Here is a 27,509-nt window from a genome sequence, read left to right on the forward strand (position 1 = left end):
AATCGTCTCTCCTTCCTTCCATCCATCCATCCATCCATCCATCCATCCATCCATCCATTTGTAAGTGCCACTTCTCAGTGGGAAATAGCACAGCAATGGGGAACTTCCCAGATGGAAAGCATTCGGTTTTAAAGAGTTTCCAGAAAAGAAGAAATGTAGTTGTTTTTTTTACTTGCAACCACAGGCACAGATTAAAATGCTGCTTTCTGCAGTATTGTTTTACAGCAAACATGCACGCGTATTCTGTGAAAATGTGATATAAGTTATAAGACAAGCTTATTTATCTCTCTTTTCTTAACTCTGAATGCAGCAGCAGAGCAGCACTGCAAGAGGATGCTGCATGTTTTCATGTGAAGGCTGTAAACTGGGGAACGAGACCGTCCCAACTGGTAACTATCCAAGTTTCCTGCTCCATCAACACAACTCAAGATATATTTACATAAAGGTGCCTCTGTGTGTAGTGCAGCTTACGGATTTAACTATGACGTGGTCTATAAAGTAGCTACAGCAAGCACAGAAATCATTGAATTCGACTCACATGTGATTTAATGAAAGAATATTATCATAAATCAGAGAGCTTCTGAATAGATATTTTAATTTTAGCATAGTGTTTTGTGCATTCCTGGACATTTACCACTATATAACCCGAATTAGCACGATCTCCTTTCTGTGAGGATTTTTGCATGTTCTCCCTGTGAGTGCGAGGGCTTTTTCTAGTTCAAAGTATTAGATAAATTGTGCTCAGTGTTCGCTCCAGATCGCACGACCTTACAGCATATTGGACAGAGAGGTAGAGGCTGGATGGATGGGAGGGATTTCAGGAACTGTGCATTTGTAGTAAAGTTGCAATGATTACATCGTATGGGATCAATTTCAGGTATTTTCTATATGGAATTGCTACATTCATACGCGTAGATCTAGATGCATATTGTCAATATAGACCTGACTGTAAGGCTCACTTCATAAAAAATAATAGTTCAACAAAAAAAAAAACAACAAAAGACAGCAGTCTGTCAACAGGTCTGGTATTGTTTTTTTTTTTTTTTTTTTTTTTTTTTTATAAATTTCGTGCAATACAGTGTTTAAGTTTATCACACATTTAGATAAACCATAATCGTTTGTCTAGATATATCTATTCTCAACTACATACTATTCATATTGCCCACATAAATGCTATCTGTGTGCAGTTTTATCACATTTTTTTCTTTTTTTCTGAAACAAAATGAAAGAAATTAAAATGTAAATAATCTGGAAGCGTCTGGTCATTGTTTTGCTGCGGTCATTGTATCTTGCAGCAGGTGTATCCGGGGTTTCCTCCCGGATCTGCAGTCACTCTGGACATCTTAGAAATGAGAGGTGGTAATGAAGGAGAAGTTGCATTTTGTTTACATTCTCATCAACATAAACGGGTCAGAGTTCAGAGTTGGGGGGGGGGGGGTTGGGGCTCGGGGAAGGGGGGGGGGGGGCTGGGTCGTCTGCGGTTTCAGGGGAAGCACAGTGAAAAGAAATTACTGGCGAGGTTTACGGGTTCGTCTTTGCGATGGGGCTATTACCAGTGATGGGATAAAGTTGAGGGAACACTGATCATGTGACCGAATACGGGGAGGTGGAGGAGCCGAGTGTGACATGGAAGCGTTGGTGGGATGCGTCCTCCTCACGAGAGTCCAGGAAGGGGAACAAAACACATCTGCCAAACTCACCCTGCTCAAAACGCAGTTTGAACAGTGATCCCGAAAAAAAAAACATCAAAAAAAAAATACCCCCCCCCCCCCCCTCCCAAAACATCATCTATAGACTTTACAAATATACGGAAGCGTAAATTACAATGTACATGTATCTTTTCAAAAATTCTTCTCTGTATTGTATTTTTTTTTTTTAACCCTCCCACATATACATAATGAGTTTTTTTTGCCACTGTGAATGATGATTTGCATGTGTCACTTTGGGACTTTTCATAGAAAAAGATGTTCATTTTTTATTATTTTTTTTCTGCTCAGGCAGCAACCTTTACCTGATTCTGTACAAATGTATTATTCTATGTCTTTTTTTTCTGCTTCCTCCAGTCAGAGGTTTCTGTTAATGCCCAAGAACGAACATCTTCAACACGACTATAGCTACAAGTACTACTGTTAACACTGATTAGAATGGAAATAAGACTAACAGAGGCCCATAGAAAACTGGTAATAACGTTGGTCAGTCGTCTCAGTCATTAATGTTGTTGTTGCATTTCTTTCAGTGTCAATATTGGAAGACAATTTACAGTATTCACATCTGACTTCATACCAGAAATAAAAATTACACAATACAGGATGGCTGAAAACAAAAGTAACACAGGCTTTCATTCTCCCACATATTTGTGCACACTCATGCTTTGACACAGTTACACACAGCGCACTGACGGTCCCAGTGGCTCTGCATGGAAGAATTTCACAGTAAAAGTCATAAAGATTTAAAATCAGAGTGGAAAAGAAAAAAAGAAAAGAAAATTTGAAAATTTAATTCCAAACTATAGTGTTTGCAAAGACAGCTAGGCTGTAATAACGCTAAGAATAATCACAACAACAATTTTACATTAATGGGGATCTGGCTAGATTAGCAGTAATATTGCACAAAAAAATTATGTGAGACATTTTCAGAATAGCCCAAGGTTAATTGCGTTTGATCATTAACAAAATAAATCATTTCTAGCACGTTAAAATATCAAAATAGTTTTATTGTGACAGTTCATTGTTGTTGTTATTATCGCTCTGTTATTACTCTTCTTTTTCTGCTCAGTGAGATTGAGTAGACTAAATAACAGTGAACATGGAGGGAGACACGTAGCGTTTTCTGCCTGTGTTTGTATTTCCCACTGAGCTGTGCACACGCAGCGTTCCTGTCTATCCTCTCTTCTCCACCTCTACCCTTCCTCCATCTCTCCCCTCCTCCTCGCCTCCCTCCCTCCCTCGCACCCTTCGTCTACACAGGTGTCGTCTTCCGATTGAGAGTGTTCGAGTTGCTCTCCCGGTCTCCCTTCAGCCTGTCCAGGGTGCCCATCCCTCGCTCCCGGTCGACTGTGGATGAGGTGAAGGGCGGCGGGCCGGAACCCACCGAGTTGGGCATCGGTGCATTGGAGTTGGAAGAATTGGAAGGATTGTGGGACTTAAGTGAGGGGAGAGTACCACTCATTATCACCCCTCCGCCGCCTCCTCCACCATCCTTTGGGAAGCAGTTGTGGAGCTGGTAGAGCGTGGCCCTGTCCACTGTTCCGTACATGGGCGGCAAGCCCCCCAGTTTGGGGTCTCGGGACAACGTGTAGAGGGAGATGTCGCCTCCAGCCAGAGCCGTGTGGGAGCGGGAGTGGGGGTTTGGTAAAGTGGACACTGAGATGGGGCCCTGTGAAAGCAGTGCAGAGGGGGGCAGGCCAAAGTTCTTCCCCCCGCCCCCTCCTACGGGCGAGGGGTCTCGGGAGCGGGACGGGTCAGTGGATCGGGACGAGGAGCGGGAGCGGCGGCGGAAGCGGTAGCTGGGCAGGCGGAGCATGGCGTGAGTGGTGCTTTTGAAAATGTCGGTGCGAGAGCGGCAGCGGAGCTCCTTGTTCTTCTCGATGTAGATGTTCACAGCCAGCACGCCCACCATCTCAGCCATGATGAAGGACAGCCCTCCAAAGTAAAAGGACCACCCGTACGAGTACTGCCATTTCTTGTCCTCATCCTTTTTGGGGGAAATGTCTCCCAGAGCAGCGGAGATGTAAACGATGACACCAATGATGTTACTCAGACCTGCAAGGGCAGAGAAATGAATCCTTTACAATCAAATAACTGAAAATTAGAGCCGTAATGGACAAATTACTGGTGAGATCATGCGATCATGTGACAACATCCAAATTAGTTACAATGTATCGTGATTGAAAAGTTATTTGTTTAGTGACATATTTTGGAATTCATCACACATAATGTAAAACATTCTAAATGTTTTGAAAACTTGTGACGCTTATGTCCTGTGATCAATACAATTGGAAAAATATCAGATTTTATGAAGTATAAATATTTTTTAGCAATGACTTTTAAGCTAAAATTAGAACTATTAAATGAAAATTGTTTAATATAGTTCAGCTTATGCGCAATAGAAATTCATAAAAAAAAAAAATATATAATTTTCAGTGAAATAATCTTTGACACACCTTTACCCCTTTGTTGAAACAAAGCGTAATAATTCAGGTCACCACTCACGGTAGCACGTGCAAGCTCAGATAAGAATGTATTTGCACATGCATTATTCTTCAGTTACCTGCAGCCACAAAGAGGATTCCTGCCCCGAGGATGATGTTCCTTTTGCTCTTATAGAAACGACTAGCAGCGATGCAAACGCCTCCCATCAGCAGCAAGATGGCACTGAGGATTGGGAAGATGTTGGAAGCCCTGACTACCCCTACACAGACGAGATAGTAGTGGTAAATAGCAAACACTCGAACGAGGAAGCAGCATAAAATTTACACACAATTCACAAAGCATGATATTTAAAATACTGTGCAAGCATTCCAGGCACATCTGAAAGAGAACCTACTATTCAGATAAGTAAACCAACAAGAAAACATCTGCCTGGGACCGGATTTAATCTGCCAGAGTACAATGATCACAAATGTACAGCCAATTTTATTGGATATATTTACAGGTATTCTTAAATGGTGACTCTCATAAAACAATGTACATTTTTCTGGCTGATTAACTTACAAAAGCTGATTATGCACAGTTGCACATAGTATTAAATAAAGAGCTATATTGCATTTGTATAAATACAAGATAGTTCTTAAATAAAGCACAATAACAAGGTTTGGCCATCATAAATAAATACAAAAATAAGGAAAAATTGTTTCGTTTGTGCCATTAAAAATATACACAAACTGCTTGGTGGGGAAATTAATTACTCAGATCTCGGCACACAATCGAATCAAACTCCTCCCATGAGGCCGTTAGTGTTTTCAAGAGGTCTGCCAACACACACACACACACACACACACACACACACACACACACACACACACACACACACACACACACACACACACACACACACACACACACACACACACACACACACACACACACACACACACACACACACACACACACACACACACACACACATTAACAGTCCTCTCTCATCTAGGACAACTAGGCCACAGGAGAGAAAATGCCACCTAAATGCCAGCAAAATGCCTCTGCAACATTGTAAACAGAGCACAAGCTTTTCTTTATGTATGCACGGGCACGCATGTAGCATATCATGGAGCAGAAAGACATCACTGCAGGGCACGGAGAACAAACTAGGGCACCCCATCTCCCCTGACTTTGTACACACTGTCACATGTCTGTCTCTTGATGAGATTATCATCTAAGGATGAAGTGATAAAACGCCATGTTTAAGACCATACAGACTTTACAGGATTTAGTTTTTTTCTCTCTAAATCGTCTACTCCCTCTACACACGCCATCCTTCCTCATTCACGTCTGGTACTACAGGTATTGACTTACGTAGGACGTACTCTGCCCCATCGTGGTCAAAGTCTGCATCCTCTGGGAAGTGGTTGATCTGAGAACACACTCCTCTCTTCACTCCTGAGATATAAAAGACAAAACAAGGTGACCAGACTCAACAGATGACATCAACTCACTTCAGCAGGATTAATAAGTAGAACAGTAAATATCCCCCTGATGAGTAAATGAATGGGTGTGAAAAAATGTGTCTTTTGACTTTGTTTTGTGAATTTAAGTATAAGAACTGAATGACATCACACAGATTAATGGCTCTGCTTGTAAGTGCAGCTGTTGTTAGTAACATCGCACACGCAAATACATACAAGTATGCAGACACAGTGGCGGACAGGTGACTACCCGCCGGAGTCTTGCATGTAGACAGACAGACGAACGGAGTTAAGATGGTGACACTGTTGCTGATGCATGGACATTTAGAAAGACGGAGTGATGGGATGATGAGACACAGATGGAAGGAGAGACGGACAGACGTGGGGTGAGCTGGTCTTATATTTCCACAAGTTAGTCTGTGAAGAAACAGATGGAGGTACAAAGGTGCGACACATCAGTTAGTCCACATGGATCAGTTGTTATCCTCAGATGCTGCTAAGACACTCATCCAGCTTCAAGGGAGCTGTGAACATTTTATCTTTTTTAAACGTTTTCTTCACTTTTTCCTGAAACATATCAATTGAAGAATGAAAACTATCAAATGTTAAATTTTTTTACTTCAATAAAAGTTTAAAAGTTTGAACTGACAATACTTGAATCATGACATATAAAGAAATGTTCTGAGACAACTGGATGTAAAAAGAAATACCCCAAAGTCAAACAAAATATAAAAGAACATCAAGAAATACTGTATTTCTTTAAAAAAAAAAAAAGTTTTACTTTTAAAATCGCTCCCACTAAATGGAGCAGCAGAGGTGATACTCTTTCATACTAAACAGCAGTTTTTAGCTCAATTTCTTGCGTTTGACCCATTGACACATTTGACCTATGTGGCATTCTTGATTCTGTTACTTTTACGTAAAATACTCATCAATACTCAATACAGTTTCCTCATTGGTAGATTCTTTTTTGCCAAGAAGTTTTCTTCTCGACTCGTAGACAAGCAGTGAAACGCTCGGTTGACTGTAATCCAGACGCCCGCCTCCTCATCCCACCACCCAAAAAGAAAATCTCACTCTGAGCTCAAGTTAAAAGTTGGCCGCTCTATGCAGCAGTTTGAACGAGTCCTTGAGTAATTATATCTAATTTCATCTCTAACATTGATGTTTCAAAGACAGTTGTTCTAAGTGGCCACTCGGTGGAGGTTCAGTCAGCGAACAAAACCCTCGAAGCAAATAAGGAAACGCATTCATGGGGAGCTCCTTCAGCAGCCCCACCTTGGATAAACCTGCAGAAGGGAGCGGAGGACAGGACACGTCTCTATCCACAGCATAATGTGCCACCCACCCGCGGGCATTAATCTTTTAGAGCTAGCATGTCCTGCATTTCCACTCCAGCTACACCTCGCTGCATCACTGCATGACTACTGAGCATCTATCTTGGCTGAATACTCCACAGACATCAAGGATACTTGACCTCTAAGCCATGCCAAGACACTGTCAGCTTTACTGCAGCACAATGTGGGGGAGAAGGCTGAATGAATGAGGGAGCTACAAGAAGGCAAAGGCGAGGAGAAATCAGTGAGAGATGAAATGTAATGTTTGGGGGAGTGAGGCAGAGGGATGGTAAGTGGAGGAACTGAGAGAGTGGGGCAAAGGAAGGAGTGGGTGGGGGTGCACTGCAGCAGAGCTGCAAGGGCTAAAGCTTATCTCTAATTGGCTGCTTTGCTATCAGGAAGCTCAGAGATGAGGACAAATTAGCCTTGTACAATGACCAAACCCAGGATGGGCTGGAGATGCTTCACAAAGAGAGCCAAGAGGTTTTCCGGGGGACAGAAAAAAAAAGCTTCCACCTCGGTCTGAATGTGAGCAAAAGACGCAGATCGCTAACTCACACCACCCCTTTGGCTGTAGCTGCTTCCCTGTTAACTCCATCCCAGCCTTTGCTGTTGAGTGTCAGCCAGGCAGTGAAATGTATAATGAATTAGCAGCTTGTGTTGCAATGACAAGCTGAAGATTGAGAGATGGCTGCTGCCAGTTTCTGTATCTTCTGCCACTTGCAATGACAAGTTGATGGGTGAATACAGGCTTTTGTTTCAGCCCTTGACTTTAAGCGAATACAGCCTGAATCAAAGACAATGATTAATGGATTATTTTAAGTGAGGGCTACGCTTCAGTGTCATATAATTACACGCCAATTATGCAAAACTGTTTTCTTGTCACTGCGGCTTGGTCGAACAGATACAAATGAAATGTGTGCGCATCAATGCTAATACTGATCACTGATATTGTCGCGGTGCTGCACTGGATCCTTTTCAAGTCAACTGAAAGTTTTCACAGTCTTCACAAACAGATTCTGCTGTACATACAAAACAACCCATACAGATTAAGAGAATTATCACTGAAACGCTGAGAGATGCAGGGTTTGGAGAAGAGCAACTTTAATTGGATCTCACAGGTTTGATTCAACACTTATTTAAGTCAATGTCCTAAAATCAGCACCAGAGGTGGGAAGAGTTCAGAAACATTAAAGATGCTTCTCAATTATTAAAATTACAGCTTGTTTTTATTTAAAATTATGATAGTAATGAAGTAAAATAACAAACCAATCTTCTAAAGGTATTTCATCTGCTTCGCAGGGTGCTGGAGCCATTGTCTATGGACAATATAGGTTCATCAATTCACCTTGAATGCATGTTTTTGGACTTTGGGGGAAAACCTGAGAACCCTGAGAATACCTACATACGCAAGGGGAGAACAATGAAACTCCACACAGAAAGGACAGGCCAGTGTTTGCAATTTGAACCATGAAGGGAGAGAAACAACAACAACAACAACAACAACAACAACAAAAACAACAACAACAACTGCATTTCTCTGATAAGCAAGTATAGAAAATGGCAAATAGACATTGTCTCTGTGAAAGAATAAACTTCTTGGCAACAAGATACGTAAGTGTGCAGATAAAGAGTGCAGGTATATTTGAAGACTTCAGTAGCAGTAGTCGTATTTATATATGAACTGCAAAAGTACACTTTTATGAGTACTCCAGCAAAACAATTTATCACAGTAATGACAGTTATTATAACTTGTTACTTCCACCCCTTGCTCAGCACATAAATGAGTTTGTAATACTATGAAAGACTAAATACAGAAATATGTACATGTCAGAATGTGGTATCATGGACTCCTCTAATGTTTCAGTGAGTACTTATCAGTTCAGTTCATCAGCTGATCTGTTTTCACTTGTGAGCGTCACATTTAAGTCTCTTCATGCCCATCTAACTGCTGTCAGTGCTCTCGCTGTGCAAACGCTCCCTCCACACAACTCTATCCTCTCGTGTATACACCTCCTACACCTCTATTAACATCACGACAATATAAAGTTTATGCTTATTTCCTGCTAAACCTCAGTCCCCACAGGCTATGAAGGTGAGATGAGGTTGTCTGACAACATTTGGATCGACATTAAATGCTAACATGATGGAGGGCAACTGCATGCTGCACCCTCTGTACCAAAACTAACAACCTTGAACACAGCAGCCTTTTCTCATGTGCATCCCCATCAGTCCAAATCTCAGCCCAAAACCACTAAACGTCTCCTAAAGCTTCATCTTTACCTTCCAGGCAGCATATTCTCCAAAGCCCAGAATGGGTGAGCGCCCCAGGGTCCTTTTTGTCCTTATTATGGGGGTCATCCTGGGTGATGTTGGCTGTACTGTTGCAGATGAGGGCACGGGAGTACAGCCAGTAGTCCGTCCCTATTGCCACCGTCATCAGGCCGAAGGCAGCGAATGCCCCCACGGTGGTGAGGAGGATCTGAATCCCCTTCTCACACACCATGCCTTAAAAAGAGGAAGAAAGAGGGGGGAAAAGAAGCGGAAGAAGACAGAGAGAGCGAGAGAGAAGAGAAGCAGGTATTTACTGTACGGCGAGAGAACAAGGTGCGTTTGACAAAATGCGGTTTAATGAAAGAAGACAGCAAACATGCAGGGGAGATGATGGGGGGCAGGACGAGGTGAGGGGCACTGGTGGGAGTAGAGGTGGAGGCAGATGTGGGAGGTGCATAAGTGGCTCAGTGATGTGTCCTTGGAGGAGAGTTTGATGACTCTGCTGACTTCGCCTAACAAGACAGAATTGATGTGAGGCACAACAGATCACAGCCTCCCCAACTCCATATTCATGAGCCTGACACTGTTCTCACCCTCACAATGAGAGTGCGCACACACACACACTCACACACACGCACGCACGCACGCACGCACGCACGCACGCACGCACACACACACACACACATGGGATCACCTTGTACCTCTCTTTATTAGAGAGGTAATGTGGGTGCAGCCTTTACATACATCCACGTACACTCTCACACAAATAGCATTACGTAATTCACTTAGAGCCTGTCACATTGACCCAGGCAAGTGTGAGTTATACAGTTGGCTCAGCGTCATGTCATTGCCTCTGTAGATGTGTTGTACTACTTTAAAAACTTCGATTTCACGTTGATCAAACTCACAACAATTAATGTTTAGAGTGAGACTTACCTGACGGCGAGTTTCTATCCTTCGACTCAATTTTGAAATCTTTCTTTTCCCCGTCAGTGAAGAACGTGCTGTCCCTTCAATCCGGACAGCATCCATCGACTGTTTTCACCTGCTCCCTTCTCTCCTGCTTACGCTCCTGCTCTCTCTTTTGCCTCGATCTCTTTCTCTCTCTTTCTCTCGCTTCTCGTCCCGCTGGAAACTTGGTGCTGGTGGCGGCTATGGACAGCTGTCCCGCTCTCTGTCCCGTCCGCTGTTAGAAGGAGACTTTCCAGAGAAAACCCATGGTCACTGCTCCCCTGCTGCGCAAAGACAGAGCAAAACACAAGGATCGGAGTTTACTCCTCCATCATGAGGGGCCGGATTCCAGCTGACTGTGCAGGGTACACCCTGAGCAGGACACAAATCCATCACAAGGCAATTACACACGCACGCAGGCACGCACACACGCACGCACACACACGATCTGGGATCTCCCCTGTCTTGCCTTGAAATATTAGTTTCTTCACAGTATAAACTTGTGGCACTATATGAAATGACAGTATGTTTAAATCTTCATATCACTGATGCTGCAACAGTTCTGATTATTGAATATAAGGCTAAGAGTTTTGTATCCATCCAACTTTGTTTGATCATGTTAAATTAGTCACAGCTTGTTTTTTTATATTAGGGTGTCAATAATCTAGATTCAAGTCATGCCACTTAGTTTTTTTCTGATCATGTCCGTGCAGGTTTTCTCCTGGTTCCTGTCTGTCATGTATTTTTCGCAGGATGAATTCCGAGTAAAAAAAAAAACGAACGATCATAAACATGCTGCCTGTGCAAGATGATACTTCACTCCTACCTAATGTTTTGTACTTTGACTCAAGTTACGATAAACCATGACAATGGTGGACACGTAGCAGAGTGATGGCTGCCCACCCTGAAGCTCTACCATTAGTCTGCACCATTTCGAGGTTGATGGAAGGAAAACAGGGTTGTAGTCATTACGTGTCATGTGTGACGTAAACAAACAAACCATGGCTGGTATTTATCATCACTGCGTTTACAAACGCTCCCTTTTGTTCTTCAGACTGAATTTATTTTCTGGTTGAGAATTCAGATGGTCTCATTTCCATGTACAATGAAAGAAGTGAAGAGGGTTAACATGCATCAAGAATAACATCCAATTCAGTCAGTGGAATAATCCCATGATACTTTGCAATGTGACACCAGCCACTAGTGACATGCACGGGATAAAGATGGATTTGGTAGCTCCACTAATCAAACTTGTTGTGTTTCATTTGAAGCAGCAAGAACAAACATGCAGGAATGAGTCACATATATGTAACAGATATGAACAATAAGGATAAACCGACCCTGACCAGAGAGTATAGATAGGAAAGAGTGTCTATATAGACTTTGCTCAGAACATGGGCAGCAAGAACACACCTTTATAGAATGAATTTTTAATCCGAGTTGACTCTGTGGGATCTGAATCTTCCCATTAATGTAATTACATGAAGCCTTTTCATTCTGATTATCACAATTTGAAGGGTAACATCTAAATAAGCTCGTTTTGTTATTTCTTTTGTCCATCAACATTAGTAGAGATAGCCAGAAATGTAATGAGTTCATGAGAGGTAGGAGGGAGGAACTCCTCTCACATACCGGTATATAAAGGAGATCAATGCAGAGAACATTTTAATAATTACGACTGTCGGTGCAGCCTCTTTGCCTTGGTTTTTCTTGCCAAGTGACCAACAAATGGGAGTGATCACGTGTCAACTTTTCTCATTGAACAGTTCTGTCAATCCTGATTGAATTTATAATTGCAATAAAATAGCAGCATTTTTGGTTTTAAAAAACTTTAACGCCAGTGATGTCTTTGACTATTTGCTGTCCTACGTTTATATTTTGTTTCCAATGATCCCAAATGGAATTCTAATATCATTGAAATGTATTTCAATTTGTTTTTGAAGCACTCTGAACTGCCTCGTGTCTAAAAAGTGGTATGTGAATAAAAGTGTCATGCCTTTTATCAATGAACAGTTAAGAAATTTGAGATGTTCAAATCCCCCGACCCCCACCCACATGAAGACCCTTGAAGTGAGACTTCCATTTAAATCCATAAAGACATTTCCAGAGATTTAGGGAGTTAACTCTGACCTTCTTCTGACATCCTTATCGGGTCTAGTTTACAGAAAAATGCTCAATTCTTACGTTCACAGCCAAATATCTGTCAAAACAAAACACTCCTGTCAGCCACATGTTTGTGTTTGGTGTCAGTGTGCATGATATTAGTTGACACTTCACAGCTGATCGTGAAACATTTGCATCGAACGGGAATGGACTTTTCTCTCAATGTGACAGGTCAATACAAGACTTAAATTATGCCTAATTATGCTCCCAGGGAGAGCACCATCCAGGCATTGATCCAAGTAGGATGGATCTGACAATTTTTATTAAATGTGGCATATATTTTAGAGTATGGTAAGTGTCACTAAAGTGCTTTCTGTACATATGCAAATGTTTTGTATTCAGTGTCTGCATTTAGCTATGAGCCACTGAAGTAAAAGTTGAAATATTTTAATGCTGCAGCAAGCAGGAGTAAAATCTCAGTGATTAGCTTGTGAAATATTGTAAGTCAATACAAATATTGGGAAATGATTTCTTTGTTGTCAATTCACTCATGCTTTCAGACAACACTGACCATTATGAAATGCCTTAGATTTATCACATCTGATTACAACATCAATGCTGTTTTCATCCTGATTTTAAAAGCTGCCTCTTTGTAAAGTGAATTAACGGACCAAAATTATAAAACTGTTTCAGCTGTTCTATTATTTTGCTTTATGCACATTCAGGGTGCGATATGCGAACCCCCCCACCCCCATAAAGGAGGATGCTTTTCAAACTTCAGATTTTTGACATTCATCCCTCCGTCCTGCTAACTGAGGGAAACAGACAAAACGCACAATCACATTCACATCAAGGGACAATTTAGGGTCATGGATGAAGCTCACATGAATGTTTGTGGACTGTGAGAACTGATTGGATCACACAAAGAAAACTCATTCAAACTCCACACAGAAAGGCCCAGGCCGGATTCAAACCCACAACCTTTTCTATGCTATGAGGTGTCATTTCTAACAGATAATGATTTGAAAAAGAAGTTTTGAACTAATATTTATTTTTGGTGAAATACATCTTTGGAACCACATTTACTGTTAATCTAATTAAGATACACCAAACTGACAAAATAATTTAAGTATAATATAAGCAGTGTGTTGGCAGCGGGCTTGAACCGGCCAATCAGGTCTTCCACCTTCAAAGAGAAAGCCACAAACTGGCAAGGTTTAGATAATGCTGTAAAATGTATGTGAATCCCAACTGCAGTTAAAACCCAAATATTTTGTTAAATTTATTAAGAAGTCTGAAATTTATTGTAATCTTGTAATCAATTATTTTACTCTCAATGAGCAAGAGTTGACAGGTTTACTTAATAGTTAAAAATATGTGTTTTTTTAAGAGGTGTAACAGTAATATTCCAGATTAACAGACTGCAGTTCAGAAACCACTTCTCTTACCAGAGTCTGGTGTAAATCCCCAACAGAAGCCAAGAATGAAACACTTAATGTTTGTTCACTACATTTTCATTCCATAATTAAATTTTGACTTACATATGCTAACATCAATTTCAGTTCTTTATGTCATTTATTTGTTGTAATAGTAAAACTAATATTTGTTTTAAACTCAACTTCTTCTTTTTTTTTCATGTGAGTTTTGTCCGGTCTGCTGGTAAAGAGAAGAAGAGAGAGGAAAGAGAATTTATATCCGCTCAGCAAATTGCACCCAACCAACACATTTCATCTAAACTGTCACTGCGCAAATTTATGGTGAAAAAAGTAATAGCCATTCCTGCAATATTGCAGCATTACGGTTTTTGGGATGTTTGGGCAAAATCATTGTGATAGTTGACGTTGTGCATCTCCTTCAGTTCCACCTCCGGCTGCACACGCTATACGGCAAATATCTATACCGCAGTTTCTGAATTTTAACACTGCAGACGTGTGTTCTTACTGTGGTAAAACATAAAGAGTAATTATAGCAGTGACAGTATTAAAGGCTAAAGAAGGAACGACTCCAGAGCAAGTGAATTGCATCTAGTCTGAATAAGAGGAGCAAGAGGGGGAGGCAGAGAGGACCAACCCGACATTGTTACCATAGCAACATTGAATTCCAAAGTCTGGATCAGCATAGAGCGAGGGGGGGAAACAGAGAGGGGCAGGCAAGAGATAGAGGGAGAGTGAGAGGGAGAAAGAGGGAGAGCAAAGCAGAGAGAGGGCAGAGAAGAGAGGGGGACAGAAAGAGGCAGAAATGAGGGGGATATTTCAAGTCACCAACAAAGCGTTGACTCTGAAACCCAGGCAGACAGACCAGTGTGCCAAAGCTCTATCAATAGATAAGTGTGCGACCACTACCACACAGATGCTTCTGGACACACACACACATGCACATGCGCCCATTAAAGACACACGAATAAAGGCTGAACGCCATCGGTGACTGGGGACGCCAGACGTAGCCCCTCCGTTGGCGTCCTTCGGTGATATGGTGAGAAACGGATGCGAGGATATGATGGAGCTGTGCACATGATTCCACAAACAGTATTTAGAAGACATAATGCAATGCAGTCAAGTCTGTTAATATTTGATGATGCAATATGGCACCGTGATCGAAATAGGTTACATCCTGTTTGCATTGTGAGACCCAAAAAAGAGCTGCCTCAGAGACAGAAGGAGAGATGGAAGGAGAGTCGGTGTGTTGTGAGTATGTGTGTCATTTTCTGTGCGTGTGTGTGTGTGTGTGCGTGCATTTCCTCTCCAGTGCATCTGAGGATGGGTCTAGTCCAATCTTATTGAATCCCAGTAATGTTCCCTTCAGCTCCCTTCAGTTAGACAGTTTGCCTTGTGTCTTTGCAAGGAGGCTCCTTATTATGTAAACCGTCAAATGACACCACCACAGTGTTACTTATTTATTACATGTTGTTGGTGCATATGTGTCAACAAACACGTGAACCTATAGTGTGTGCATGTGTGTCGTATGACCTTCCAACCCAATCAAACTGTTGCCTCTCCTACGGGAAAATGCACGTCTAGAAGGGATTATGTTATCTCTGAGGCTGAAAAACACTGTGTGTGTGTGTGTGTGTGTGTGTGTGTGTGTGTGTGTGTGTGTGTGTGTGTGTGTGTGTGTGTGTGTTTGTGTGTTTGTGTGTGTGTGTGCGGTCTTTGACTCCAGTATTTAATGAATGACCTCAAGAATAACCTACTAAGTCATTCCCCCTAGCAAGAGCTCCCCTGTGTGGGAGATCATAATTGTCATTTAATTATCAGTAATTTCTATTTTCCACCAATAATTAAGAAAGACGGAATGAAGGCAAAATGGGGAGTGAGTGCAGGAGAGCGTGAAGGAACAAGTGGGCAGGGAGAGGGAAAAAAAAAAACATTTTAATCAATTGGTTCGACAGAAAGGCTGCATAAACATTTATTAGACGAGGATACAAGGTCAGAAAAGGGCAAAACCATTATAATATTCCAGTGGCTGACTTCAGCCCACAGTGGAAGATTCATTTAGTGTTTTCACGTCCTAAATCAATGTGTTCCATCAGGTTTTCATTTCTATAGAGTTTCTTGCATACATTTTACATGTTTGCAGTAAGGTTGGTGAAGGTTGTTCATTTTCTGACGCTGTGACTCTGTTTTCAGGACATTCGTCTCTGCTTCTAAAAACGTCACAAGACATTATGCGGTTTTAACATTTTCTGACGCTTCAGTTTGAGTTGGCACAGGAGGGACTTTATTGTAGTGATGACACGGTGGTGTAGAGGTTATATGGAGTTTGCATGTTCTCTGTGTGCCTTTCGAGGCAGAATCAGTTGTTTTAGGTTGATATTGGCTTTGAGTATTCGTCTCTTTCGACATGTTGGCCCTTTGATGGATAGTTTACCCTCCAGCAGCAGAAGTAGACTGGGAGTTACGTTTTTGGCTTGGTTTTTTCTCTCTAATTTTTGAGCTTTTGTGCCTTTTTCAACAAGACATATTTTGTGGATGCATCTTTTCTAACTTCATCTTGTCTGTGCAGCTTCCCTAGAGAACAGACTTGCTGTGTTTCATGTCTGAATGTTCAGAATGTTAGGAGTTAACTGTGCATTTGCCAAAACCTCTGGTTGCGTCAAGGGAAAAAAAAACTAAACAATCATTAATCCCTTCTATCACCTTGTAACCTGTCTCTCTCCAGACTTTGGCAGAGAAAAACTGCAGCCCTGTGTGACCAGGAATAAAAGAAGGAATTATTATGATGCTTCTTACAGAGTCTGAATAGACTTTTTTTTAGGGAAATAAAGTGAATATATGTTCTGATATTGGACGGATTTAGTCTGTACGTCCAATGCAGATGTGGTCAAACAAAGGCCCGTGCGCCAAATGTGGGCTGGTGTTCATTTGCCAGAAGCAAGTCCCAAAAAATATTAGGGAATTTATGGGAAATAGCCCACACATGAAACTTGCACTGCATTGTAGTTCTGAGTTTTCACGTTAGGAGGTCGAGCTCAATCAAGATAACTTAGTGGCCATCAACCTTTTTGTACAAAAGTTAATTTGAAGCCACTAAGTAAAACAAAGGCCTACGTGACTAACTAATTAATTAGAGTTAAAATTCATTTTGTTTGTATTGTCTAATAAAGACTATTTCTAGAACATGCAACAGTGGCTCTGAGTTAACTTCTTAACTAAAGTCTGCAAGTGTAACCAAAGCAGCCTGTTGCTGCTGGTAACCTCGGAGAGAGTGACCCTGCCAGTAGGGTACTTTTCTATATGCGATCCACAGTGAATAAAGTTTGGACAGCCCTGGGCAAACGGCTGATATTACTCCAACTTCTAACTTTACTTATGCTTGTTGCTTCCGCTAATCTCTGTTCACGGATATCTGCATAGGAAAAACAGTGTGTTAAAACTAAAGCAAAATGTTTCAGTCGTCAGGATTAATTCTGAGATTTTGCTCCATTCTTGGTGGTACTTCACAGAGAAGCTCGCTGTATGGATGACAAACAGGCTTCAAGCTGTTCCTGTTAACAAAAGATTCTCCAATAATCAGCAAATATCTTGGAAAAGAGATTGAGCTGGGTCAAAATGACTTCATGTTGAAAGGAGAGCTTTCCGACCGCAGTCACCTTCAATCAATCAAAATGCGTTTATGAAGCACTTTTCAGGGAGGTTGGTCCAATTCAAAGTGTCTCATATGAAGATTCATACAATGACAACAAGACAAAGCAAAGGGGGAAACGGGAAATACAAGACACAGATGGAAAAAGCTATTGCAGAATGTAAACTTCGACTCATTGTTAAAATGTATAAAATATGAAAAGGGAAAATCTCAACTGAAAAATAAAAGTGATATTAAAACCACCATGAAACATGTATTAATGTGCAAAGTCTTTTCATAAAAATGTGAACCGTTGCTCTCAAAAAATAATAATTATAAGTTGTTTCAAATTCACTTACAATATATTAACTTTATAAAAATGTGTGTCTTCCTGAAATAATCAGCAGTTTAACATTCCAAGTATATATTTTCATCGTGACGACGTCTATAAAGTTAAAAGGAAAGAAATCATGCTGATTTCCATGCTGTTCAGCCCACTCTAAAAACCTGCAGGGGAGACCCACCCCACACATTGCCATTATATTGGTATATTAAGACAATAAGACAAACTGCCCGTATGAAGCAAGGCATGAGCAGCTCTCCTCATGTCGGCCCAGCATTTTGTTGACCTCTCCCGTGCCCCCGCCTCTCCTGCACTCAGACTTTGTCTCTGTGTAACAACACCTGAGTGCACCGCTCCTCCGCTCCTGTCATCACTCTGCCTGCTGCTCCAGGCCTTTGTCACTTCAGCACAAACATTTGCTGTTCAAACCTCTCGCTGAGGAAAATGATGCAGCTGTTTTTATGAAAGGACGCCGAACACACTTTGGAAATGTGTGTCAGCTCAGTATTTGTATTGGCGATATCAATGTGTTTCTAATAACACTTTGATATTTGAATATAACTAAAGGAATACAGTTATATTATACATTAAAGGCTGTTTATAAGTCTCTAAGAGTACGACTTTATGTGTCAGTGTGAGGATGCTTGTGTCTCCAGAAGAAACCTTACAGTTTCTCAGTGGGGATGCCTCTGGCTGCAAAATGAAACAAAAAACGGGAATCGAAAAGACATGAAGTCATCAGACGTGAGCACCACAAGATACACCTGCATCCTGAATCCAAATCCAACCTGAGTAACCTGTTCCCCAGCCAACAAATGTCCCTGAGAAATGTTTCACCATTTAAAATGGAAATAATCACCTATTGGATTGTATAACGTTTATTGCCTCGACCAGGGGTCGGCAACCTTTATGACCAAAAGAGCTGTTTTTGAGATTTCCCACCGATGAAAATCTATCTGGAGCCACAAAACTTGTTAATGATATGAAATGAAGGTAAACAAAACAGCACGCGTGACATTTAATAGATACAATATATTTGAACTCGTTTTCCATCTATTTCAGCTATTTAAAGCCGCTGTGCATTTCCTCACGGTTAGAACCGTTTTAGTTAAAATATCAATTTAAAAAGTTTTTTTGACTGTTTTTGTGATTTTATCATCTTAGCGTTTCCGCCCCCTTTCGTTTGAGTAGTTTTAGAAATGTTATTCATTTTTAGTAATCCCGGCTGTTTTTCCCTTTTCTTAGCTGTTTTTAGCCAGGAGATAAAAAAAAAAAACTAAAGCAAAATGTTTATTTACACAGAATTTTCATTCAGTTTCAGGGAGCCACTATAGAGGGAGGAGCCACATGTGGCTCCAGAGACGCAGGTTACAGGCCCCTGGCCTCGGCATTATTTCAACAAAGAACATAATTGTGTTTACGTTTTATGTGTACTTTATTATAAGAATAATTTATTTTTTTGGCTTTATATCAAACTCTAGAGTCCAGTTAAAACATCCAGTACACTGCTGGGTAGCGCTCAGTGTGATTTACACAAAGTACCATAAATATAACAATATTTATATAGTATAGTACAAATGATGACGTCACAATTTTCCCACATATTTTGAGGTAAATAACATGAAATGTTTCATGTTAAGCACAAATATTTCATCCTGTTTGCAGTGATTGTTCATATTTACCACTGTTAGTTTGAGAGAAATAGAAAGAAGTGTAGGAATTGCTCAGAAATAGTTAGTATTTTAGGGTTAGATGAAACACACAGTCCTCTTACAAGGTGAAGTACAGGGTTTAACCTGTGTCATCCCTTTAATGTTTTATGCATGCTGTCTCTGAGGGCCGTAGAGTTGATAAGAACAGTAATAACCTCTGAGAGCATTTGGATTCAAAGTACAGCTGCAACTGAGTTATATAAGTGCTTGGTTCACTTTGCCATAATGCCGAGCTTCCCAGCGGTAATTTAACCCTCTCCGCAATGCTTGTATAGTATGCTCACAACACTCGGGAGACTATAGGCCAGCCAGAGGCCAATTAACTGCGTAGGATTTACTGCAGCAACAAAGGCTAAGAGCTTAGCTTTGGGAGATAGCAGCTGCAGGGACCATTACTGCACCAGGCCCTCACTTGTCAGAAAACTTCAGATATAATCAGATCTACCTGTGTGACTCACTCCCAGCATGACAGGATACCTTGCTCGTATAAAATATAAGCACACCCGACGAGTTGTGGCTCTAATAATGCAGCCATAAATCACACGGGAGATTTGAATTTCGTAGCAGCTGCTCCATTAGCTATTCATTGCATAAATCAACTACCAAACTGCTTGTTGAATAAATGATGACAACTGTAATAAGTTTTTCCACACATGTGGAAGGCGTTAGTCCTGTGTGGGCATGTGAAGAGATTTTCAGTGGAGCATCAACACGGGGAAATGCAACCACACTGACTGCTGCATTAAACAAGACTGGGAAGATATCTCGTGTGCAAATGACCAGAATCAGGACTGTATAGTGAGAATGACATAAGCTAATACTAATGGCTTGACCAAAAGGGGAAAAAAAAGATGCACCAGGCCTACTTATGATGACAGCTCTAAAAATACAAGCAGCGTATTCTATTCTGAGTTCCTGATGGCAGCGACGAACATTCGGAAAACATGCATAAATATTCAGAGCAGGAAATCTTGGCAGTGGAAGTGATGCCTTTCCTTAATAATTGCGAGTAAGAGCCACACACCTGAGCTCATTGCTGAGACACACAGATTTTACATCCACGTACGTTCACATGCCTGGCACAGACACACAGGTGCACGAAGGAACGAGCGACACACAAAACAAACCCTGAGCACGCAAAGCACAACTGCAGCCTCAGACACCCACAACTGTCAAAATGTTGACAATGGAAAGATAAAATAGGTCATCTTTAAAAAGGTGCTTCAAAGAGAAGCCGAACTGCCATCAAGTCCATGTGAAGGTCCTCCGCCTGCATGTGACCACGTCTTTGCCTGCCTGAGCAGAACCGCCTGAGGAGGCCGTGGCAGTCACACCTTGGACTAAGAGGCTCTCAAAATAAAGTGTCTCTGAATGACCGGATGCTCATGAACCCATGAACTTACATCCGAACACACGCGCATGTGCAACCATGCACACGAAGGGCCCGCACACTCCCAGAGTTAAGCCCTCACCCAAAGAGGATCCAACAAAGGGAGGCACTTCAAATTTATCGTTTTTATACAGTAAGGAGTGTGTTGTTCATTTATTATCCTGTCATGTAAGTGCAGCAGAGGGGAGAGAAATCAACCGGGAAAGAATTAAATACACACACTTATCACAGCTGCTCAAAACAGGCAACAGTTCATGACGACAGAAAGCTGCAACCACTAATTATGTTCATTATTGATTAACTGTTTAGTCCATATGTCTTAGAATTCAGAATGAATGTAGAACGCTCATTTGCAATTTATTATAGTTTGAGTTTCACTGCTCAAAGTTTTATCTATGAATCGGTTACTAGTCCAACAACTTCATGACCCTTTCCTGCAGTCTATGGCAGCTTGTGAGCAACGTGACAACTGAATCCAAAGACATTCAAGACGTTATTGTCAAAAACAGCTAATTCTGAAAATGGAGAAAATAGAGCAGAGGCATATTGTTTTGGAAGTGTCAACAAATAAAAAGTATCTTCAACCTTGCATTACAAACATGCATAATGAAGACATCGTAAAATAGTGCCTGAAATACCGTAGACCGTATTGTATTCTTATTTAAAATCAACATGTAGTAATGGAGGAAATGCAGGTAATGGAGATCTGATGAGAGGAGACCACGTTTCCAGGCTGAAGCCGCTATGCACGCCTCAATTCATGCTGAATATATGTTACATTTTCAGTGTTACAGAACGGGGTGCAGTTACCTTTAAACTTCTTCAGTGAGAATCATTTAATATTTCTGTAGCAACCGCTCTGTGTCTTTATGCTAAGTGAACAGTGACGTCTGAAGTCCCACTATTCCCACTATCATTGTATAAATCAAACAAAATGTACTAACGTATTGATTTGCACTGCCGAGGCTGGTATTAGTACTTTGATATTTTCAGTAAAGCCAGGTTAGATAATTGTTTTAGTTTCTCCCTTTTGATTAAAACTATGCTTGTAATTTTCCTTGCCATAAAAATGAATGGCTCTGTTTAATTTAAAATCTATTTATTGGCTTTATTCGGGAGTGTTTAATCACTATTTATATCCTTCTAACTCACAACCAAGCAGTTAATCTCAATTAGATCAAGTTTACACAACTGTTACCAAGCTTTTTCTTAACTCAAATATTGGTTATCACGCATCATCTCTTTATCATTTCGATTTTATAACAACAAAGGAGAAAACTGTAACCCTCATGAACCTCTCTCAGAGAAAGATTCGTCTGATAAACCTCAATATTTTGACTTGCTCAGACGATAGAGTCACACCCTTGTTGAGGGTTCAGCCTCAGGTCCTGTAACGTCCATCAGTCCAGTGAGTGCAGCTTCCAGTCTGATACGCTAACAGCGTGTCTGCTGTGTGTTTATGCTGCACAACTGTGTACACAGACAGGTTGGCTGACAGTATATCAATGACATAATACAGTTCGATCACAGCCTCTCTCAACCCTGTCATTGGAGGCTGCGCCAACTTAAGTAAAGCACTTAAAAACACCAAAGCTTTGGGTTAATTGATGTACGGGTCACGGCCATTGAGACAGGAGTCAATTATGAAGCTATGAATAAAAAGCCAGCGGCTCGCTGGAATCATAAAGACCAGAGTGCATTGAACCAGTATGATCCCCAAATACAGTGCTTGATGTGCAATCATTTAGCTACAACTGAAGGTCCAGAAAGGCAGGTGATGTGCAGCAGTTTGTTTTGTGCGGAGATCAGAAGTTACACAGTAACATGATTAATCTTGGATAATCAAATTTGTTAAGGAAGCTGAGGTTATATTCAAATTGGGGATTGAGTGTCTGTCATTCAGTGCTGATTTCCTCCCGAGTTTCTGACTAAAGAGAGAAGGGAGCACTGTGAATCCTCAGACCATCCAGAGAGACTGCAGCAAAGGCATTGATCCTCAGAACAATAGCAACATGACAGATGTGATGATTACTGCAGAGTTGCTTCTCCACGGAGAAACAGAGAGTGAGAAAGAGACCCGAACGCCCAACCAGCTACCAAATTTGAGCCAATAAGAGAAGGGAAATGAGTCAAAACACTCATAAGTTGTGGAGATTATTTCAAATTGTTCTGGACCATCTGAGCTTCAGATGATTATGATTTGGCCAGCGCTGAAACACAACTCCAACCTGTGTGGGCTACGCACTAGTATTGACTGCAATGAGTCACCTTCCAGTGTAAACAGCAGATCTTGGAGCCAAGCGAAGGGTTTTGAAAGTAATCCAAAATCCGCAGAGACGATCATCAATGCCACACATGCATCTCACACACACGGCACAGACGGCGTTTGGTAAGTTGAAGGCAGAGGGGGCTAAGCTGGTGTGACCACCAGATAACAGAGCTCACAGCCCTTAATGACACAATCACTGATCATCGATAGAAGACTGGGGAGTCAGTGACAGCACTGTGGTCTCTTTAAACATTACATGAGTCACAAACGATGCAACAATGTGCAAACTTATAATATATGCTGTCAGGAATTAAGTCATAATTTACTAATGACTTACTTGGCACATGACTCATGTGTATTGTGTATCTACACAGTGCAGAAAGAATGGCTGTTACTCAATTTGTGGTGCATTCAAACTACAGCAAGGAATACGAAATTGCCTGGATTTAATTGAATCTGTTTATGATCGAATGTTTAAACATTACTCTCCTAGTGGTATTTAGTACATAGTACAGTGCTGAGGCCTGTGAGAAATGTTACTTATCCATCATGCAGTGGAGGTGTCCGATAAGCTCTGGATCCTGCAGGTGTGGCCAATAAGGCCAAACATACAGTCAAATGTTAATAATCTAAAACCGATCCTATTTTTAGACCTCCGCTTCTTATATTCTCATAATCTGTGAGTCTCTGCTTCCATTTGTTGTATAATTTGTGTGTGTGTCATAGAGTGGATCAGCGCAAGCGTCTGAAATGTGGCAAGTGGGTTGACGAAACTGCGCTACATGACTTTTTTGTATTTGGAATTTGACGTGAGTTGGAGTCTTGTTTGGCTTATATACTGTATGTATTTGTTTATTTTTCTTACAGTCTCTTGAGCTCTTATCAACATAAACACGAGTACAGAGACCAGACCCTGTCAGCGATAACATGACAGGGCAGAAGGACGTAAGCCAGCCTTCGTCCACATCTGTGTTCAGATGTCCGGAAGATGTTAGGAATAACCTTCTAGTCCAGTTGCTTGGAAAACTGTGTGTAAGTATACAGATTGATGCTGTTTTGAAGGCAAATATGGGTCACAACACATTTGCACACGACTGCATTGCTTCGAATACAATCAGTTCTAAAAAGGTGTAACTGTGAACATGCAACCAGGAACGGAAGAAGACAAACAATGTGGTGCAGTTTAAAACTGTGTTCTGCAGCCTCTGTGAAGGAGAGGCTGGTCCCCTTAAACTGAGGGGATGCAGCACTCCAGTGAAAAGCTGAGCTTAGTGCAAATAAGCTGGAGCTCCAGTCTCAAAACTGCAAGTGACAACAGCAGAGTGTTTCTCCTTAGATAATTGCAATCTGTGAGAAAGTGTTCAGATTGCACCTTCCATGAGCTGCAGCCACAGCGAGGGCAGGTATAACTCATCTTGCTGTTTGCTGACAGTGCACAAGTCGCTCCTGCATTCTGCAGTACACACTCACATAGCATCTCCAGTTCAAGACATTTCACTTCACCTTTAGCCCAGATGTGATCCGTGCTACGGTGAACAAAAAAGAAAAGAATGATTGATAGGGGCGCCTGATGTTTGGTGCCCTTTACCACCACATCTGTCAGAGCACAGGTTGGCTGGGGCATGATGAGGATGAGGTAGTCTGCATAGACAATGAGTCTCCAAGCGGATCATCAGATGACATGATGTGGCCCGGGTTCAACATGGAGCTCAGATGCTGGCCCTGCAACTGAGGCTCGAGGGCTGCAAGCCAGCGAGGAGACACATGCAGGCTCACAGCACCGAGGCAGGGAGCGTGCAGGGCTCAACTATAGTGATGCGGACTGCGGTGCATTCATTAATAGAGTAAGCTCCACACATCACCCTGCCTGCACAGGCTGCACCGTGGAAAATGGACGCCTAGCATCATGCCACCGGTAAAGAGAAAACTCAGTGGACTGGGACAGAAAATCAAACATTAAGACGTAAAATTCACACGCACCGAAAGACAAAAAAAAAAAAAAAAAAAAAAAAAAAAAAAGCAGCTCCTCATCCTCAGAGAGGTGTTCGACCATTTCAGCCAGTAACAACACATATTTTGGTCCCAAAAACACCTGATTTGAGATAGCAGGGGGAAGCTTCAAACGAGCTATTATAAGGGTTTTATTTGCATAATAGACGCTTCCGTCGCTAATTATAGGCCCGCGCAAATAGGTGGGGGGAAACTATCATTCAGCATCTGATAGCAGAGGTGGCTGAGGATTATTACGTTTTCCTGTAAATCCCGTATTGTTGTCTGCCAGCAGTGAGCTAAGTTACAGGCAACGTGAAACAAATCAATGTGGCATGTAAATTACAAAGGATCAGCTGGGATCCAAAAGGCTGCAAAGTAAATAAAAAAATAAAAAAAAACCATGGCACAATGCAGTTATAATCATTAAAGGAGCATGTAGAGGTCTTACCTGCAGGGATTTTCTTATTTTTTTTCTTATTTTATTTCAGAGCTTCGCAGCAGCGTTGCACTCCAGAAGAGAAAGAGACGGAGGGAAAAAGAAGAGAGGGGGTGGACGTTGGATAGGCTAAATAACGAGTCTATCGAGGCAAAAATAAATAAATAAATAAATAAATAGGGGGTGATCAGAAATGATGAAAATACGGAGCGCGCGGGAGAGTGGAGTCTCCTGGTGGAATTTCAATCAGTGTATAATGAAAAAAGGCTTGAAGAGGCATTTAAAAAAAAAAGGCTAATACAAAACACGTCACTGAACACGGATTTGTCTACAGTGGATGTGGCCGCTGCTTGTGTGTGTGTACTCGGGGAGATTGCGTCTCCCCCTCCCTCCCCCTCCCCCTCCCCCTCCCCTCCGGTTGGACGCGCGCCTGTCTGCTCCTCTCTCTCTTCTCCCACACGGAGCGCGACGCATGAAGCAACTTGTCGCATCCCACCAAAACTCCTCACTAATGTCCGACACCAGATCAAATCAGCCTCCTCGTGCTATGCGTGTGTGCGTGTGTGTGTGTATGTGTGTGTCGTACGACAAGACGACAAGCGGTTCATAATAACCCCCCCTCCCGCTCATCATCTCCTCTCACGTCCTCTGTGTATTGAGGGACTCGGTCTGGATGTGCTTATTGGAGCGTGTGCCGCGCGCGCCGCGCCGCGTTGCTCGCGTCTGTAAGTAGCCTATTAGTCGTGACCAGGTTATAGGAGTGTGTGTGTGTGTGTGTGTGTGTGTGTGTGTGTGTGTGTGTGTGTGTGTGTGTGTGTGCGTGTGCGTGTGCGTGTGCGTGTGTGTGTGTGTGTGCGTGTGTGTGTGCGTGTGTGTTTGTTTGTTTAAGTGGCTGGAGCGCCACTGGGACAGATTTCCTCTGTAGCGATGATGATGATGACGATGATGATGGTGATGAGGGCCGCGCTGGTATTTCTGGGAAACGGAGCACGAGCGCAGTCCTGCAGAGAGAGAGAGAGAGGGGGAGAGAGAGAGAGAGAGAGAGAGAGAGAGAGAGAGAGAGAGAGAGAAAGAGAGAGAGAGAGAGAGAAAGAGAGAGAGAGAGAGGTCGATATCAAAGGGACAATATAGATGCTATAGATGCTGTCTAATATTTAGAACAATTTCCTATTATAACCTAAATTATTTTTCATTTCAATATATTGCGTTACCAAAAATAGCACCTTAGCAACATGCTTCATCTGACCTTTTCTTCATTACGTTTGAAATTAAGAAAAAAATGAAAGAAAACAGATTTAGATGACTCAAGATTTAACAAAATAAATATATATATCAACAGCAGTTTTATCTCATCAACAAGATTGTTTCATATCCATCCATATTCTATAATGCGTCACCCTAACTAAACGAACTAAAGGTGCCGGCAGTGTCCACCCTGCACAGGTCACCAGTCCATTACTGAGCAAACACACACACTTTCACACCGATTTTAAACTAATCATACTTTATTAATCCCCCTGGGCGAATTCCCTTTTTTACGCATTGACCAATCCTATTTCTAGGGTGGAGCCTCTGGGGAGCTGATGGGGGTCAACGGTCTTGCTCAGGGAGCCACAGTGGTGACCCAACCTGCAAATTTCCAAAGCCAGGTCTGCCTCTCTGACCTCTCAGCTCCCTCTGCCCTATTTTAGATTGACCAGCTCACTTCAAATACATGCATACGAACTGCGGGAGGAAATGGCAGCACCCACACACAAAGAGAACATATACGTTTCACACGTTCCAAGCCAATTAGTTACAGTAATCCCTTGAAAAACATTTCTTATTGGGAGAATTGATAATGTAAGGATTGTTCTGTTTATTCTAACGCTGCTCAACAGACTTACTGATGTAAGAAAAGGCACATGAGGGTGTTTATTTAGTTTTTATTTTAAAGTTTTTTTAAAAATGCTTAAATGACACAAGGTTGAAATTTGAGTGCCCCGTCAAGTGTTAATTATCACTTCAAATGATATTAC

The 27,509-nt window shown here is 41.7% G+C and overlaps 1 protein-coding gene across 1 annotated transcript; it reads right to left on the bottom strand.

Annotated features, from left to right (window-relative positions):
- Window positions 1-1,060: 1,060 nt before the first annotated feature.
- On the bottom strand, window positions 1,061-25,849 carry cacng8b (calcium channel, voltage-dependent, gamma subunit 8b). The gene is made up of 6 exons (XM_080472060.1): window positions 25,504-25,849; window positions 10,171-10,469; window positions 9,244-9,468; window positions 5,514-5,597; window positions 4,270-4,410; window positions 1,061-3,761 (listed from the first exon to the last, which is right to left on the bottom strand). Exons 3-6 carry the CDS (start codon window positions 9,464-9,466, stop codon window positions 2,959-2,961), a joined length of 1,251 nt encoding a protein of 416 aa, XP_080328186.1. The 5' UTR covers window positions 9,467-9,468; window positions 10,171-10,469; window positions 25,504-25,849; the 3' UTR covers window positions 1,061-2,958.
- Window positions 25,850-27,509: the final 1,660 nt, after the last annotated feature.

The sequence above is a fragment of the Lipophrys pholis genome (genome assembly GCF_963383615.2).
Source record: "Lipophrys pholis genome assembly, chromosome: 9".
Classification (NCBI taxonomy): Eukaryota; Metazoa; Chordata; class Actinopteri; order Blenniiformes; family Blenniidae; genus Lipophrys; species Lipophrys pholis.